General features: G+C 42.0%; 1 protein-coding gene across 1 annotated transcript in view; it reads left to right on the forward strand.

The window, feature by feature from the left end:
- The first annotated feature begins 328 nt into the window (after window positions 1-328).
- The window catches only part of DHTKD1 (dehydrogenase E1 and transketolase domain containing 1), a 36571-nt gene continuing 21212 nt past the window's right edge, over window positions 329-15687 (forward strand). Inside the window, exons 1-5 of the mRNA XM_068986897.1 lie at window positions 329-485; window positions 4910-5065; window positions 5457-5668; window positions 6565-6759; window positions 11113-11382. Coding sequence (XP_068842998.1) covers window positions 329-485; window positions 4910-5065; window positions 5457-5668; window positions 6565-6759; window positions 11113-11382 — 990 coding nt within the window. The remainder of the gene's footprint in view (window positions 486-4909; window positions 5066-5456; window positions 5669-6564; window positions 6760-11112; window positions 11383-15687) is intronic.

Raw genomic sequence — 15687 nt, forward strand, 5'->3', positions numbered from 1 at the left:
CCCTCAGCACTCCTCCTTTTCCCAAATGCAGGACTTTCCTCAGCCTCTAGGGCCTCGCGAGTGTCGCTGGATGCCAGCCGCGCGGCTTGGCTCGCAAAGAGTCGGACACGACTGAGCGACTGAACTGAACTGATCTGGATTGGCTCCCGTGGCCGGGCCCTGGCCAATCAGGAGTGGGGGTGTTGTCTAGGGGGCGGGTTTTTCCCCTTGCCTCCCTCCTAAGGCCTCTCACCTCCCCCACGGTGGGTCCGCGCCGGAGCGACCTCCCTGCGGCCGCGGCCCCTGGACATCCCGCCTAGATCTCTGGGCCCCGGGGGCCTAGTGGGATATGGCCTGGGCCGCTGTGGCAGCAGCAAGACTGGGCCTCGGCCGGGCCGCTCCGGTCTTCCTCCGGCGCGGCTACCAGACAGAGAGGGGTGTCTATGGCTACCGGCCGAGGAAGCCCGAGAGCCGGGAGCGCGAGGGCGGCCTGGCGCGCCCCCCAGGTCAGGATGGGATCTGGGCCGGTGGGCGTGGCGGCTGGGGAGGCAGGGGGTCTTATTTCTGGGCCCGGGGTGGGTGCTTTAGAGGGTTGGGACTTCTGGGGGCCTCAGTGTGCGAGCAGGCGGGTAGAGAGGAAGGAGAGGCCAGAGAGCAGAGAGGGACAGGCCAGTGTCTTGTCAGGGTCTGGGTCACAGAATGGTTCTGTGAACTCTTGTCTTTTCCATTGCTTGGTCGTAAAACGTGTGAGAACTTAGCTGTTTGCGGAGGCGGGGCTGCGGGAAAAGTTCTAAGATAGCCCAGCTCCTGAAGTTCACCCAAGGATACACGTTTTCCAGGGCTGTCTCCAAAGCCGGTGTGAGGGGGATCTTTGGGGATCGCGATGGTGAATAGGGTGAAGAGGGCGTTGGTGTTCTTGGACCTCAGCATGGTATTTAATATCCATTCGTCTCGTCTGTCTAGCCTCTTTAGGAGTTTAAAACTCTTTGCTGAATTCAGAACTATGCTACTCGGGTTTTAATGGATTAGGAGACGCGAATATCAGTTTTTGGAGGATCAGTTGCATCCTCATGTACAAGAGACCAATTTTGAGTATTTGGTTTATGCTCCAAAATTATTGTATGTTTATTCATCCTCACAGAATAGAAGATGAACACAGATTGGTCGTTAGAGGAAGGTCACTTGGCATTTTAAATTTTATTTGTTATTATTATTTGCTGTGCCATGTGGCTTATGAGATCTCAGTTCCCTGACCAAGGATTGAACCCTGGCCCTGGACAGTGAGAGTCTGAAGTCCTAACCACTGGACCACCAGGGAGGTCCCATTTGATATCTTTGGTCCAGTTATTGGATTAACAATTAGGATCCCTTCATCATCTAAACACCTGACCTTGGAGTAGTAGATCACATACTGAAATCTCAATATTGTGTTCTTGATCTCAGGAGACATTCAGAATAAAACTGATTTCTCTTTCTTGAGTGCAACAGGTTTCTTTAGGAATAGCATTTTGGTCAGCTAGATGTCTAATCCCTTGAGAGTAAGACTATCTATATCTTATTTCACTTGACAAATGGAGTCTCTAATTTTACATGTCAGTTTCCCTCAAACTGAAGTGTGTGTTCAGATCACTCTGAATGATGTTTAAAAGGCTAGTTCCCAGGCTGCCCTCCCTTGCCTCACCCTCATCCCAGTTCTTTTTCAGTGGCCTGAGATGAGGTCCAGGAATTTGTATTTTTATGTCACACTAAGTGATTTTCTAGCAGCAGGTCTGTGGCCACTATGGCCAAACATCGTTATAGTCAATAAGGGATGTATCTATCAGTCGTGTCCAACTCTTTGCAACCCCGTGGACTGTAGCCCACCAGGCTCCTCCATCCATGGGATTCTCCAGGCAAGAATACTGGAGTGGGTTGCCATTTCCAGGGGATCTTCCCAACCCAGGGATCGAACCCGGGTCTCCCACATTGCAGGCAGATACTTTAACCTCTGAGCCATCAGGGAAGCCCATATATAAGATGTGTTTGTCCAATAGAGCTTGGTCACATATCTGTACATCCTTGCAGGGGAGATTGGAAAGCATAGTCTGTCTTCAGGGTGGCCACCTTCCAGCTAAAAGTTATTTTGAAAGAGAAGAGGAAAATAGATGTTGGAAAATAACTAGTATCACCACACTCAACCTGTTTGGCCATTTAAATACTCATAAGTTTTCTTCCCACACAGAGAATGTATTCACAAACCCTAGTGAAAATGAACACAAGGCAGCTCCCACATCCAAGGTACACAGAGAAATGGGAGGAAGTGTAGTCCAAGTTATGGTGCCTTCCTCCTCCTCCTCCTCCTCCATATGTTTATCTTGGCCAAGCAAGTATCAAGGCCAACATAGGATGAATACCTCATTTATTAAGGTTTTCACTGTAGTAAGCCTTCAAAGAGATCTTGAATTTGCTTCTGGTGACCTTTTTGCATGGCAGTGATTTCAGGAGTTAAAATTTGACCCATGATATGTGTCCTTTGTAGTTGGCTATTAGTGAAAGAGCTTGTACTTTAACCTCTGTAAACCTCAGCTTCCAAGTAAGCTTGAGTTCTATTTATCAACAATCCTAAATTGGGAATTTTGACATAGAATCATCATTAACTTTTTGGTCTATTTCCTTTATACATATGAAATATATATGCAAATGAAGAGACATATATGAAGTATGTAGGTGCTAATATGCTAGATACACTGTCATAAAAACATATAGGTATAATACACACATTTTAACACAGCTCAGGTTCATATGATATATAGTGTCTTTTAGTCTTTTTTCTTCTAAACAAATTGGCACATCCAATAAGCATTCTCCTACAACATTATCTGATGATGATTTTTGGCCAGTGGGGATTAGTCATCAGCACTGTGGCATGTCCCTCAGATGACTGGGGTTTGTAGAGAGTTAGAGGGAAAGATCAGTGAGGAATGAGGAGCTGTTGACTCCACCCACCCTACTGGAGGGGCGTGGGTGTGGGTAATGAGTAATTGCACCATTTACTGGTGTCCTCAGGGGAAAACAGATTCCTGTGAAGACAGGAACAGAAAGAACGTTTAGGGAAGAGGTGAAAAACATAGAGAGGTCTGTTAATCACAGAACGGATGGAATTCTAGACGTCACAGTGGAAGGATCTAGGAGGTAGAGAGGGAGGAGATACGGGGTTGGGTCTGGAGGAAATGGCAACCCACTCCAGTATTCTTGCCTGGAAAATTCCATGGACAGAGGAGCCCGGCGGGCTACAGTCCATGGGTTCGAAAAGAGTCAGATACGACCAAGCACAGCAGGAGCAGCAGCAGAAGAAACCAGAGCAGTGAAATGAAGAGTGAGAGAAAACAGATGGTGAGGATGGGTGAAGGGTGTGCCCCAAAGTGGGAGGGGAAGGGGCCTCTCTCTCTTCAAGAATAGTAGGTGCTGTGTGTTCTTCGGGGTGAACGGCATCCTTTTGCACCAGCTCCCCTATCCATGTTGTAGACTATAACTAAAAGCTTGGATTTTCAGTGAGAAACTGAAGCAGTGATCTCTTAACTAGATGTGGTTTGCTAAAGAGAATGTTTTCACAAGAGGGCTAGTAGGGACTTCCCTGGTCATCCAGGGGTTAAGACTCTATGCTTCTAATGAAGGGGGCCCAGGTTTGCTCCTGGATCAGGGACCTAAGATCCCACATGTGGTGCAGGTGTGGTCAAAACATAAATATATATATATATATATATATTTATTTATTTATTTATTTGTATTTATTTTTTACCTCTGCTGGGCCTTAGCTGCTCTGTGCAGGCTTTCCCTGGTTTCCGAGAGCAGGGGCTACTGCCTACTTGGAGTGCTCGGCCTTCTCACTGTGATGGCTTTTCTAGTTGCAGGGCGCAGGCTCTAGGCAAGAGGGCTCCGGTAGTTGCAGCGCTCAGGCTCAGTAGTTGTGGCACAGGGGCTTAGCTGCTGCGAGGCATAAGGAATCTTCCTATACCAGGAATCAAACCCACGTCCCCTGAATTGGCAGGCAGATTCCTATCCACTGTGCCACCAGGAAGTCCAATAATAATTATTTTTTTTTTAAGAGGGCTAGTAAACTGTGGTGAGAATGGTGATGATAACCCTGTATATTTACCATTAATTTAATTCCACTAAGGATGTAATTTTATAGATGATATTGGAAGTTGTGGTCTTGAAGGATTTTCTTCCTAATTTTAGAAGGGCTTTCATGTGCAAAAGGGAAGAAAAGTAGCTTTTGGCTCAATATAAAATCATCTAAGATTTAAAAAAATCATCTAAGATAGAATTAGATTCATTGAAATATAGTGATTTCCCCTTTAAGAAGAGGTTGGAGAATTACTCATTTAAGGCTACAAATATGTTTTTTTTCTTTTTTATTATGTAGTAATAAGATCATTTCTAAGGTCTTTTTCCTCGTCTATGATTTCATGAGTCTATAAAATGTGTACCTGGAGGACGTGAGGAAGGAAATGTAACATTGATTTTGCAGTTTAAACTGTCTCTGTTTTTTTTTATGTACAATATAAAAAATTCAAATAATAATTAAGAGGACTGTAATTATCCATAATTAAAATTATAGCATTTAACAGTTATTTTCAATTTGAGGTGTTTTCTTTTAAAATCTGTCCATGTGCATAGTTATTTCCACAAATGTGCACCCATAATTCTGGTTCTTTCAGGTTATTTTTTCAGTGACTTTTGCTCTCAGGAGATAAATTTAAGGAAATAAGTGTGTTTTCCAGGATTCTGGTAGTTTTTAATCCTGAAAGCCACTGGCAGCTGTGGTGGGTAGGAATCGCATGTTAAAAATGTCCAAAGCCACAAAGGCTTCTTTGAAAACTGATTTTGTGATTTGTGGGCATTTCCTAAACTGTATTGTTCTATTGTTGTCGTTTTTCCATTCAATCAGTGGACCATGGCCTTGCCAGGTTGGTGACAGTGTATTGTGAGCATGGGCATAAAGCTGCCAAAATCAACCCGCTCTTCACTGGTCAAGCCCTGCAGGACAATGTGCCTGAAATCCAAGCCCTGGTGCAGACTCTGCAGGGACCCTTTAATACCACAGGTAAAGGTCATCAGCTGTCAACTGTCCGTGTGTCAGTTAACTGCCAGTGAGGCGGGACTCCTCTCTCTGTTCTTGAAGAACTGCAGTCATGCCTGCTGGAGCTGAGGCTTCCATGGGTGTGAGGAGACAGCAAGGGGCACATTCGGACACTGTCTGGAAGAGTGGTGTTGAGGTTCTAGAATTGTCTTCCAACAGGGTCCATATCCTCTGTGTTCAAATCATCTACACAAATGGCCATATTTTTAGTTTTGCCTTTAGAAAAATCTGGATAACCATTGATGATGACCCAAGTTATTTAGAATGAAATGCTCTGAATTGAGATAAGGATCTTGGTATGTTTTATATTTGGTTGACTATTCTTTAAAGCGACCCTTTTGATTCCATTTCGTAGGATTATTGAACATGGGGAAGGAGGAGGCCTCTCTTGAGGAAGTTGTCGCCTATCTCAACCAGATCTACTGTGGGCAGGTTTCTATCGAAACCTCTCAGCTTCAGAGCCAGGAGGAGAAAGACTGGTTTGCCAAGCGGTTTGAGGAACTGAAGAAGGAGGCATTTACCACAGAAGAGCGAAAACACCTATCAAAATTAATGCTTGAATCTCAGGTATAAAAGTAGCAGCTAATATCAAAGGAATTGTTCAGCTCTTTTTCTCCAAACACTTATAAGTATTGAAGAGAGGGAGTTAAGACATGAACTCTCTGAATGTAGCCACAGTTCCCCCATGGCCTCAACACAACAGACAGTGTAACACACACCACTTTATTCTGAGTAGAAGGAGGTAGATCTCCAACCGCCAGAGCTGTTGGTTCTCTTCATAGTCGATACTATGTATTTGTCTCTTCCCTTCATAAAAGACTGCAAAGTCTTAAGATCTGATTCCTCTTTTAATTACCCGAAGGGATTAATAAAGGAAAAAGGAATACATGTATAGGTATGGCTGAGTTCCTTCACTGTTCACCTGAAACTATCACAATATTGTTACTTGCCTATACTCCAATACAAAGTAAAAAGTTTAAAAAAGATTTTAAAAAGGTAAAATTTTTTAAAAGAGAAAGGAACTATACATGAAAGAGGCTCTCAGTATAGATTAATAGGATTGAATGTCCAGGACTGTGCACAGGACTTGAGCCTATCAATATGATAAGACCCCTGCCCCCAGTAACATGGGTGGATGGCTAGTTTGCAGCCCAGATGAAATACTATAGAGCCCTGAACTAAAATTCAAGTCCTGGAAAAGGCCTGGCCTTCTGAGGGGATTCCTACTGGGGTGAGTTCTTCTAGCACTTGGGTTGTTTCCTCAGTGTGCCCACTGCCGCCTGGTGTCCTCGGCAGGGCTTTCTTGCCAGGCTCTGAGTGACTTCTGTTCATCTCTGGGGTCTGCACTGAATAGACTCTGTTGTAGTTTCTTGAAGCACTGCAGGGTCTCTTTAAATGTGTTTGGCTTTGACCCAGGTAGTCGGCTCTCCTGTAACTATTGTGTCTGACGTGGTGTTCCACAGGAGTTTGACCACTTTTTGGCCACCAAGTTTGCCACAGTGAAGCGATACGGAGGTGAAGGAGCAGAAAGCATGATGGGATTTTTCTACGAGCTGCTGAAAATGGCGGCTTACAGCGGAGTAACGGATGTTATTATTGGGATGCCCCACAGAGGGAGGCTGAACTTGCTGACAGGCCTTCTGCAGTTCCCTCCAGAGGTAAAAGGCCTTCTGTTTTTCCCACCAGTGATGTGCAGTTGACTGAAACAAAGTGAAGCCGGTGGTGATAATCGCTTTTAGAAAACTGACTAAGCATATGAGCCATTGGTCCAGGACAGCTTCATTAATTGATGAAAACTGATGCTGTTGGACCTAGTATTTAGGTTGATTTTCCTATATCTCTTTACAGGAAATCTTTCTTCACTCAGGGAAGTTAAAAGTTAGTTTGTTTCCTAAGGATGATCCAAACAGATAAATTATGTTTTTTGAAGCATGCTTTCCCTATTTCATAAAAATCAAACAAACACAAAGATTTTATCTGTGCAGTTCGATAAAATTTCATCTTCCAGAAAGTCATTTTTACCTTCTACTTATTTGCAGATTATAGTTAATAGATTGTATGAAACTAATAAAACATTGTTATCTCAAGAGATCCTCCAAAGTGAGTAGTTTATTGGTTATTGGATCTTTCGTATTCTTGTTCAGTCTGACTCAGATGCTCTGTAAATCTCGAAGCGCTTGAGGGTCAGGACACAATATTCGATGACAAGGAACATCAGAGAGACCCAGTCTGATAAGGTTATGTCAAGTATACATGGGTAAACCTCACTGCTATTCTTGGCCAGGAGATTAAAAACAATTATAAATGCTAGGTAGTTCCCCGAGGGTTCAGTGGTTAGGACTTGTAGCTTTCACTGCCAGGCTTGGATTCAGTCCTGGATCAGAGAACTAAGATCCCACAAGCCATGTGTCACAGCAAAAAACAAACAAAAAATACCACATGTCCCAGAAACTCCACTCCTGGATATATATTTGAAGAAAACAAAAGCACTAATTTGGAAAGATACACGCACCCCGATGTTCTTAGCAATATTACTTATAATTGATGAGATACAGCAACAACCTAAGTGTCCATCAACAGATAAATAAAGATGTGGCATACACACATACAATGGAATATAACTCAGACATAAAAAATAATGTAAATTTACCATTCGGAACAATAGGAATGGACTTGCAAGGTTTTATGCTTAGTGAAGTAAGCCACACAAAGCTAAATACTTCATGTTATCACTTATATGTGAAATCTAAAAAATAAAACAAACTAATGACTATAACAAAAAAGAAACAGATTCACAGATAGAACTAACTAGTGGTTACCTGTGGGGAGAGGGAAAATGGGAAGGGGTAATATAGGGATATGGGATTGAGAGATAGAAATTACTTTGTAAAAAATAAATAAGCTAAAGGCTATATTGTAAAACAGAGAATATAGCCAATATTTTATAGTAACTAAATGAAGTAAAATCTCTAAAGTTTTGAATCACTATGTTATTTACCTGGAATTTATATAATATTGTAAATCAACTATACCTCTATCCAAAAAATTATCTTAATTAAAAAAATACACATGATGTCATGCCTAGGGGCCAAGTTTTACCTTTTTTGTTTATACTTCAGTGTTTCTGATGCTAAGAGATCCTTAATAAGCTTTGAAAACTCACCGTAGAAAAGGTAGAATACAACAGAATAAAATGACTGACAGATAGAGGTGTGCTTTGACACCTGCAGAAATTCTTAAACCAAAAATTACATTCCTAAAATATCCCAGACAAAGCAGTTACTCAAAAGCACAGAAATGATTATCAATGACCATACTTGTGAACATTCATTGGATCATAGAAAAAGCAAGAGAGATCCAGAAAAACATCTACTTCTGTATTGACTATACCAAAGCCTTTGACTGTGTGGATCACAACAAACGAAAATTCTTAAAGAGACAGGAATACCAGACCACCTGACCTGCCTCCTGAGAAATCTGTATGCAGGTCAGGAAGCAACAGTTAGAACCAGACATGGAACAACAGACTGGTTCCAAATTGGGAAAGAAGTATGTCAAGGCTGTATATTGTCACCCTTCTTATTTAACTTATATGCAGAGTACATCATGTGAAACGCTGGACTGGAGGAAGCACAAGCTGGAATCACGAATTCCAGGAGAAATATCAACCTCAGATATGCAGATGACACCACCCTTATGGCAGAAAGGGAAGAAGAACTAAAGTGCCTCTTGATGAAAGTGAAAGAGGAGAGTGAAAAAGCTGGCTTGAAACTAAACATTCAAAAAACTAAGATCATGGCATCCCGTCCCATCACTTCATGGCAAATAGACAGGGAAACAATGGAAACAGTGTCAGACTTTATTTTGGGGGGCTCCAAAATCACTGCAAGTGGTGACTGCAGCCATGAGATTAAAAGACCCTTGCTCCTTGGAAGAAAAACTATGACTGACCTAGACAGCATATTAAAAAGCAGAGAAATTACTTTGCCAACAAAGGTCCATCTAATCAAAGGTATGATTTTTCCAGTAGTCACAGATGGATGTGAGAGTTGGACCATAAAGAAAGCTGAGCGCCAAAGAATTGATGCTTTTGAACTGTGGTGTTGGAGAAGACTCTTGAGAGTCCCTTGGACTGCAAGGAGATCAAACCAGTCAATCCTGAAGGAAATCAGTCCTGAATATTCACCGGAAGGACTGATACTGAAGCTGAAGCTCCAATACTCTGGATAGCTGATGTGAAGAACTGACTCATTGGTAAAGACTCTGATGCTGAGAAAGATTGAAGGCAGAAAGAGAAGGGGCCGACAGAGGATGAGATGGTTGGATGGCATCACTGACTCGATGGACACGAATTTGAGCAAGCTCTGGGAGTTGGTGATGGACAGGGAAGCCTGGCATGCTGCAGTCCATGGGTCAGTAAGAGTCAGATACGACTGAGAGACTGAACTGAACTGAAATGAAGCTTGTGAAAAACACATTTCTTCCTATCCTTTGAGTTTGTATGCTCCTATTTGCAGTGAGGGCAGTAAGAAGCTTTTGGGTCATTTAAACCATTTGGCCAATTGAGCATAACATACTGTCTTTGGTAGATAGTTTGATTTGAGACCCAGCTTTGTAGCCAAGAACCTTTAAACCTTTGTAGCCAAGTAATTTCTCTTGCTCATGCTTTTTTTTTTTTTTTAATTCTCAAACTCCTAATCTATCCCTCCTCTTCCCCTTTAGTAACCATAAGATTGTTTTCTATGTCTGTGCATCTGTTTCTGTTTTGTAAATAAGTTCTCCTTTTCCTTTTTTTGTCTACATTGCGGGATCTTAGTTCCCTGACAAGAGACTGAGCCTAGGCCATGGCAGTGAAAGTGCAGAATCCTAACCACTGGACCACCAGGGATTTCCTGTATCATTTCTTTAGATTACACACACAAGTCTTTTGTCATTTTCTGTCTGATTTACTTCACTTAGTATGATAATCTCTAGGTCTATCCATGTTGCTGCAAATGGCATTATTTCATTTTATTTTGTGGCTGAGTAATATTCCATTATATACATACCATATTTTCTTTATCCATTTATCTATCAAGGGACACTTAGGTTCTTTCCATGTGTTGGCTATTGTAAATAGTGCTGCTGGTGGACACTGGGGTGCTTGTACTAATTAGAGTTTTATATGCCAGATATATGCCCAGGAGTGGATTGCTGGGTTGTATGGCAACTGTATTTTTAGTCTTTTAGCTTGTTCATTTTTAAAATAGATAGTAACACCTATCTCATAGAAAAGTATGAAAATGAGGTGACAGAACGTATGCAGAGAAGTCCTTTGAGAATTGCAAAATATAGTTTCTTTTTTTTAATTTAAAAAATCAATGATTTATTTATCAGTTACTCATCATATTTTGTAAAGAGAACATATTTAGAATCTTTAATAGCACTTTGTTACTTTTCATGTTCAAAATATCCATACATTTTTCACAATTTTGAAACTAAAATGGTACCAGAACTTACATAGATGCTACAACCCGAGAATCGCAAAATAGTTTCTTAGATGTCACTTGAGCTAAGTAGTGGATGTCATCCTGTGACTAAATGGGGTGAAGTTCTTATTTTCCTTTAATTATAAGAATAATTCTTGTTAGCAATTCATGTATTTATATGTTTGAATAATTCAATAACTCAAATAATAGCAAGTATTCCTGTTAATAATTTAACAAGAATACTAATTCTTTTGGAAAATGCATTCTAACAGATGCATTTAAGAAAAAAAATTTTGCTTATTGCAAGGCAGAGGTATCATACTGTCTGCATCATGTTGGACTTGTCTTAACGTGTTAGAACTTCATTTGATGATGAACATCTCCAAATAGCTCCATGCATTTGAGCAGTTAGAAGTGTGTGCTTATCTTTAAATAATGCGTGGTCACAATATATATACAACATGTGCTAAAGTTTTTTTTTAGATCGTGTGATTTAAATGAACCACCTCTTCCTATTTGTTCTTGTGTGTTCACTCGGCTTAGCTGATGTTCCGTAAAATGCAAGGCTTAAGTGAATTTCCGGAAAACGTCTCAGCCGTTGGCGATGTCCTGTCTCACCTAACATCCTCGGTTGACCTGGACTTCGGTGCGCACCATCCCCTCCATGTGACTATGCTGCCCAACCCCTCGCACCTGGAAGCCGTGAATCCTGTGGCAGTCGGGAAGACTCGGGGGAGGCAGCAGTCCAGGCGGGACGGGGACTACTCCCTGGATGGTTCAGCTCAGCCTGGGGACAAAGTCATCTGCTTACAGGTACTGGGAGCTTCAGGAAGTAAGGCCAGAGGTTGGGAATACTGAGAAGAAAGAATGTCCAGTTTGGTAGTTGTCATGGCAGTCCAAATGGGGGTTGGAAAAGAATTTCCATAGTACTGCAGAAAGGAGTGAGTTTATTAAGAACAAAGAGCAGAGACAATGTGGGCACTGGGAGCAGGGCTGGCCGGCACCTCCTGGCAGACCAGGGAGAGCCAGTAGGATGCTAGAATAGCCGGCTGGCTCAAGGGAGAGCCAACACTTTTGTGGGTTAGTAGTCAATTTTTATAGCCTCAAGACAAAGCAAATTCCTGCTGGAAGGGTGGTATTAGGTGATCGGTTAGGGCGTTCAGTTAGGGTGAGCATGGGGTGGGCATTTTGACCTAATTTGGGGTCAGGAAGCTTGTTGGTGATGATCACGGGGGCTTTTGGCAATGGTTACAAAGGGGCTCAGTCAGCTTCAGAGGTGACCTTGGCTCTGGGTTCAGTGTCTGTGGCCTTGGGATAGGATTCCGCAGTCATCATGATAGGAGACAGCACACATTCCACACGAAACTAAGATGAACTTTTGGGAAAAGATTAGAGGGTTGTTTTATAAATTCATAGCAGATGTGAATATCGGCTCACCAGTAATCTCAAGGCAACTGACTGTGTTTTATTTTTTGACTGATATTTAAAAAAATTTTTTAGCTAATTAAAAATATATTTATTTCTATTTATTTATTTGGCTGTGCTGGGTTTTATTACAGCATGTGGGATCTAGTTCCCTGACCAGGGATTGAACCCGGGCCCCCAAGCTTTGGGAGCACAGAGTCTTAGCCACTGGACCACTAGGGAAGTCCCTAGTTAATTTTTTTTATTGGAGTATAGTTGATTTACAATGTTGTGTTAGTTTCTGCTGTTCAGCAAAGTGAGTCAGTTACAGAGGTACATATATTTACTGTTTTTAAAAGATTCTATTCTCATATAGATCACTGCAAAGTACTTAATAGTTTCCTGTGCTATACAGTAGGTTCTTATTAGTTACCTACTTTATATATAGTGGCGTGTATATGTCAATCCTGATCTCCCAATTTATCCCCCCTTCCCCATCAAGGCAACTGACTTTAGACGAAGGTCTTCACTGTATTTTTCCTTTCTTGAGTTATGAATTAATTAAGGGAGTATGGACTGACATAGCTGCTACTACTAAGAGGACAAATGTCATTACTTCCATGAAACTGTGACCCTCATGGAAACCACACACAGTATCTGTCTATCTAACAAGGCTGCAAGAGTCTGGATGTATTTTGCTTGCTTGTTTGTTTGCTTTAAAATGAAAGTCTTTGGCATTAAGGCAAACAAGACAATTGATTAGTGTATTAATTCCTCTGCCCCCCACCTTTGGTAACTCAACAGGTATATTTTAGAGGTGTAGATTGTGGGTCACGTTTTTCTTCTACAAGTATTCATTTAATATGAAACCTTTAATGCCTAGAGGATAATTAATCCTGGATATCAGTAACTGGGTCTTTACACCCAGTGAAAACAGTTAAATCTACAAGGCAGTAGAATATTTGTCTACATATACAATTAACGGGGGGCTTCCCAGATGGCACTAGTGGTAAAGAATCTGACTATCGATGCAGGAGACATGACAGATGCAGGTTTGACCTCTGATTCAGGAAGATGCCCTAGGGGAGGGCGTGGCAGCCCACTCCAGTATTCTTGCCTGGAGAATCCCATGGACAGAGGAGCCTGGCAGGCTACAGTCCATGAGGTCACAAGAGTCAGACACGACTTAGTGACTAAACCACCACCACCATGGAGTCTTTTCTCTTTTGATTTAAGAAAGGAAATAAAATTAGCGGATGACACATGGCTTTAGCACCAAGAACCCTAAGACCGTGATAAAACGATGCAAGTTATGAACAGGCGTTATGTTCTTAGCAGTGCCTCTTCTGTGAGTCACCCATCTCTCTTCCTTGCTTTATGGATCTCCTTTTACATCATTCACATCATTACCACACAGAAGTCCCATCAGCCGGGAGGCCAAAGAGAGGAGTTTTCAGATGTCTGGAACCCCGTGACCCTGTGTGGGCCAGCGTGTGGCTGAGGGCTGGACCTGACAGTGTAGTCCGTTGAGAAATGGCAAGGGTTCTGGAACCATGAAAAGCTGAGTTCAGATCCTGGCTTTTCAGCCTTCCAGCTTGCCCTTCAGGCTTCCCAGTTGGCGCTAGTGGTAAAGAACCCACCTGCCAATGCAGGAGACATAAGAGACTTGGGTTGGGAAGATCCTTTGGAGGAGGGCTTAGCAATCCACTTTAGGATTCTTGCCTGGAGAATCCCATGGACAGCGGAGCCTGGTGGGCAAGGCCCATAGGGTCACAAAGAGTTGGACACGACTGAAGTGATTTAGATTTCCCTGGTGGCTCAGACGGTTAAGCATCTACAGCTTGGCCTTCTTGCTTGATTCTGTCCCATCCGTTCCCTGGATCTCAGAGGTCAATGGAAGTGTGTTACATTTCCAGAGTGTTCTGAGGGTTAAACGAGAACTCAGTAAGTTCCTTAACCCAGGGGATGGGTTTGGCAAGGTGAGGAAATTAGTAGAAAAAATGGAGGCATCACAGAAGGTCTAGTCCTAGCCTTGTGAAATGCATGCTCTTTCTGAACCTTGATTTTCTCACCTGTAAAAGGAACAGTAGAAATTCCTTTCCCTGGCCCCCCACACATGGTAGATGAATGGGTTAATAGAGATAATGTTTATAGTGTTGAGGAGGTAATGTAAGGGTGTTATTACTGTTCTTGGATACTCCAAAATGTCATTCATCTCTGTAGACCCCTATCTACAGGAAGGTGTGGGCTGGAGAGCTCACCAAGGAAAGCAGGGATTCCTTTCTTAACGAAAATGTTCTACTTGTATATACAAATTACTCTTCTAAGGATATTTCACTCTCATTTAAAAAATTACCTTCCAAGGATTCTTTCTTCATTCATATTTAAGTCTTTTATTTCTGCTAATTAATTAGGGCCACAGTGGTTACCATATCAGATTAATTACAATGGACTGGTTCAAAATTGGGAAAGGAGTATGTCAAGGTTGTATATTGCCACCCTGCATATTTAACTTATATGCAGAGTACATCTTGTGAAATGCCAGGCTGGATAACTTACAAGCTGGAATCAAGATTGCTGGGAGAAATATCAACAACCTCAGGTATGCAGATGATAACGACTTTAATGGCAGAAAGTGAAGAGGATCTAAAATGCCTCTTGATGAAGATGAAAGAGGAGAGAGAAAAATCTGGCTTAAAACTCAACATTAAAAAAACAAAGATCATGGCATCTGATCCTATCACTTCATGGCAAATAGATGGGAGAAAAAGTGGAAACAGTGTCATATTTCATATTCTTGGGCTCCAGAATTAATGTGGACAGTGACTGCAGTTACAAAATTAAAAGACATTTGCTCCTTGGAAGAAAAACTACAACAAACCTAGACAGCATATTAAAAAGCAGAGACATCACTTTGCCAACAAAGTTCTGTATAGTCAAAGCTATGGTTTTTCCAGTAGTCATGTATGGATGTCAGAGTTGGACCATAAAGAAGGCTGAACACGGAAGAATTGATATTTTTGAGCTGTGGTGCTGAAGAAGACTCTTGAGAGTCCCTTGGACTGCAAGGAGATCAAACCAGTCATTTCTAAAGGAAATCAACCCTGAATATTCTTTGGAAGGACTGGTGCTGAAGCTGAAACTCCAATACTTCAGCCACGTGATGCGAGGAGCTGACTCATTGGAAAAGACCCTGATGCTGGGAAAGATTGAGGGCAAGAGGAGAAGGGGATGACAGAGAATGAGACAGTTGGATGGCATCACCAAGTCAATGGGCATGAGTTTGAGCAAACTCAGGGAGATAGTGAAGGACAGGGGGTCCTTTGCAGTCCATGGGGTCTCAAAGAGTTGGACACAACTTAGCGACTGAACAAATTAATTTATTAACTTTTTTTGCCACACCAAGAGGCTTTTGGGATCTTAGCCTCTCCATCAAAGAGATTGAACCCAGGCCTCGGTAATGAAAGCGCTGAGTCCTAACCACTGGACCGCAGGTAATTCCCCGTATCAGGTCATTTTACCCTTTTTTTTCAGATCATGTTATTCTTTAATTGAGCATTTTGGCTGTTTTTTTTTTTTTAATCAAAACTCCCTTTATTTTTTTTAATTATCAAAGATTATAATTTTACAGTATTGAGAAATATAGAACAAAATATAATTATCGGAAGATAATTGCTCTACAATATTGTATTGGCCTCTGCCACTCATCAACAC

The sequence above is a fragment of the Capricornis sumatraensis genome, chromosome 15 (assembly GCF_032405125.1).
Source record: "Capricornis sumatraensis isolate serow.1 chromosome 15, serow.2, whole genome shotgun sequence".
NCBI classification, from domain to species: Eukaryota; Metazoa; Chordata; class Mammalia; order Artiodactyla; family Bovidae; genus Capricornis; species Capricornis sumatraensis.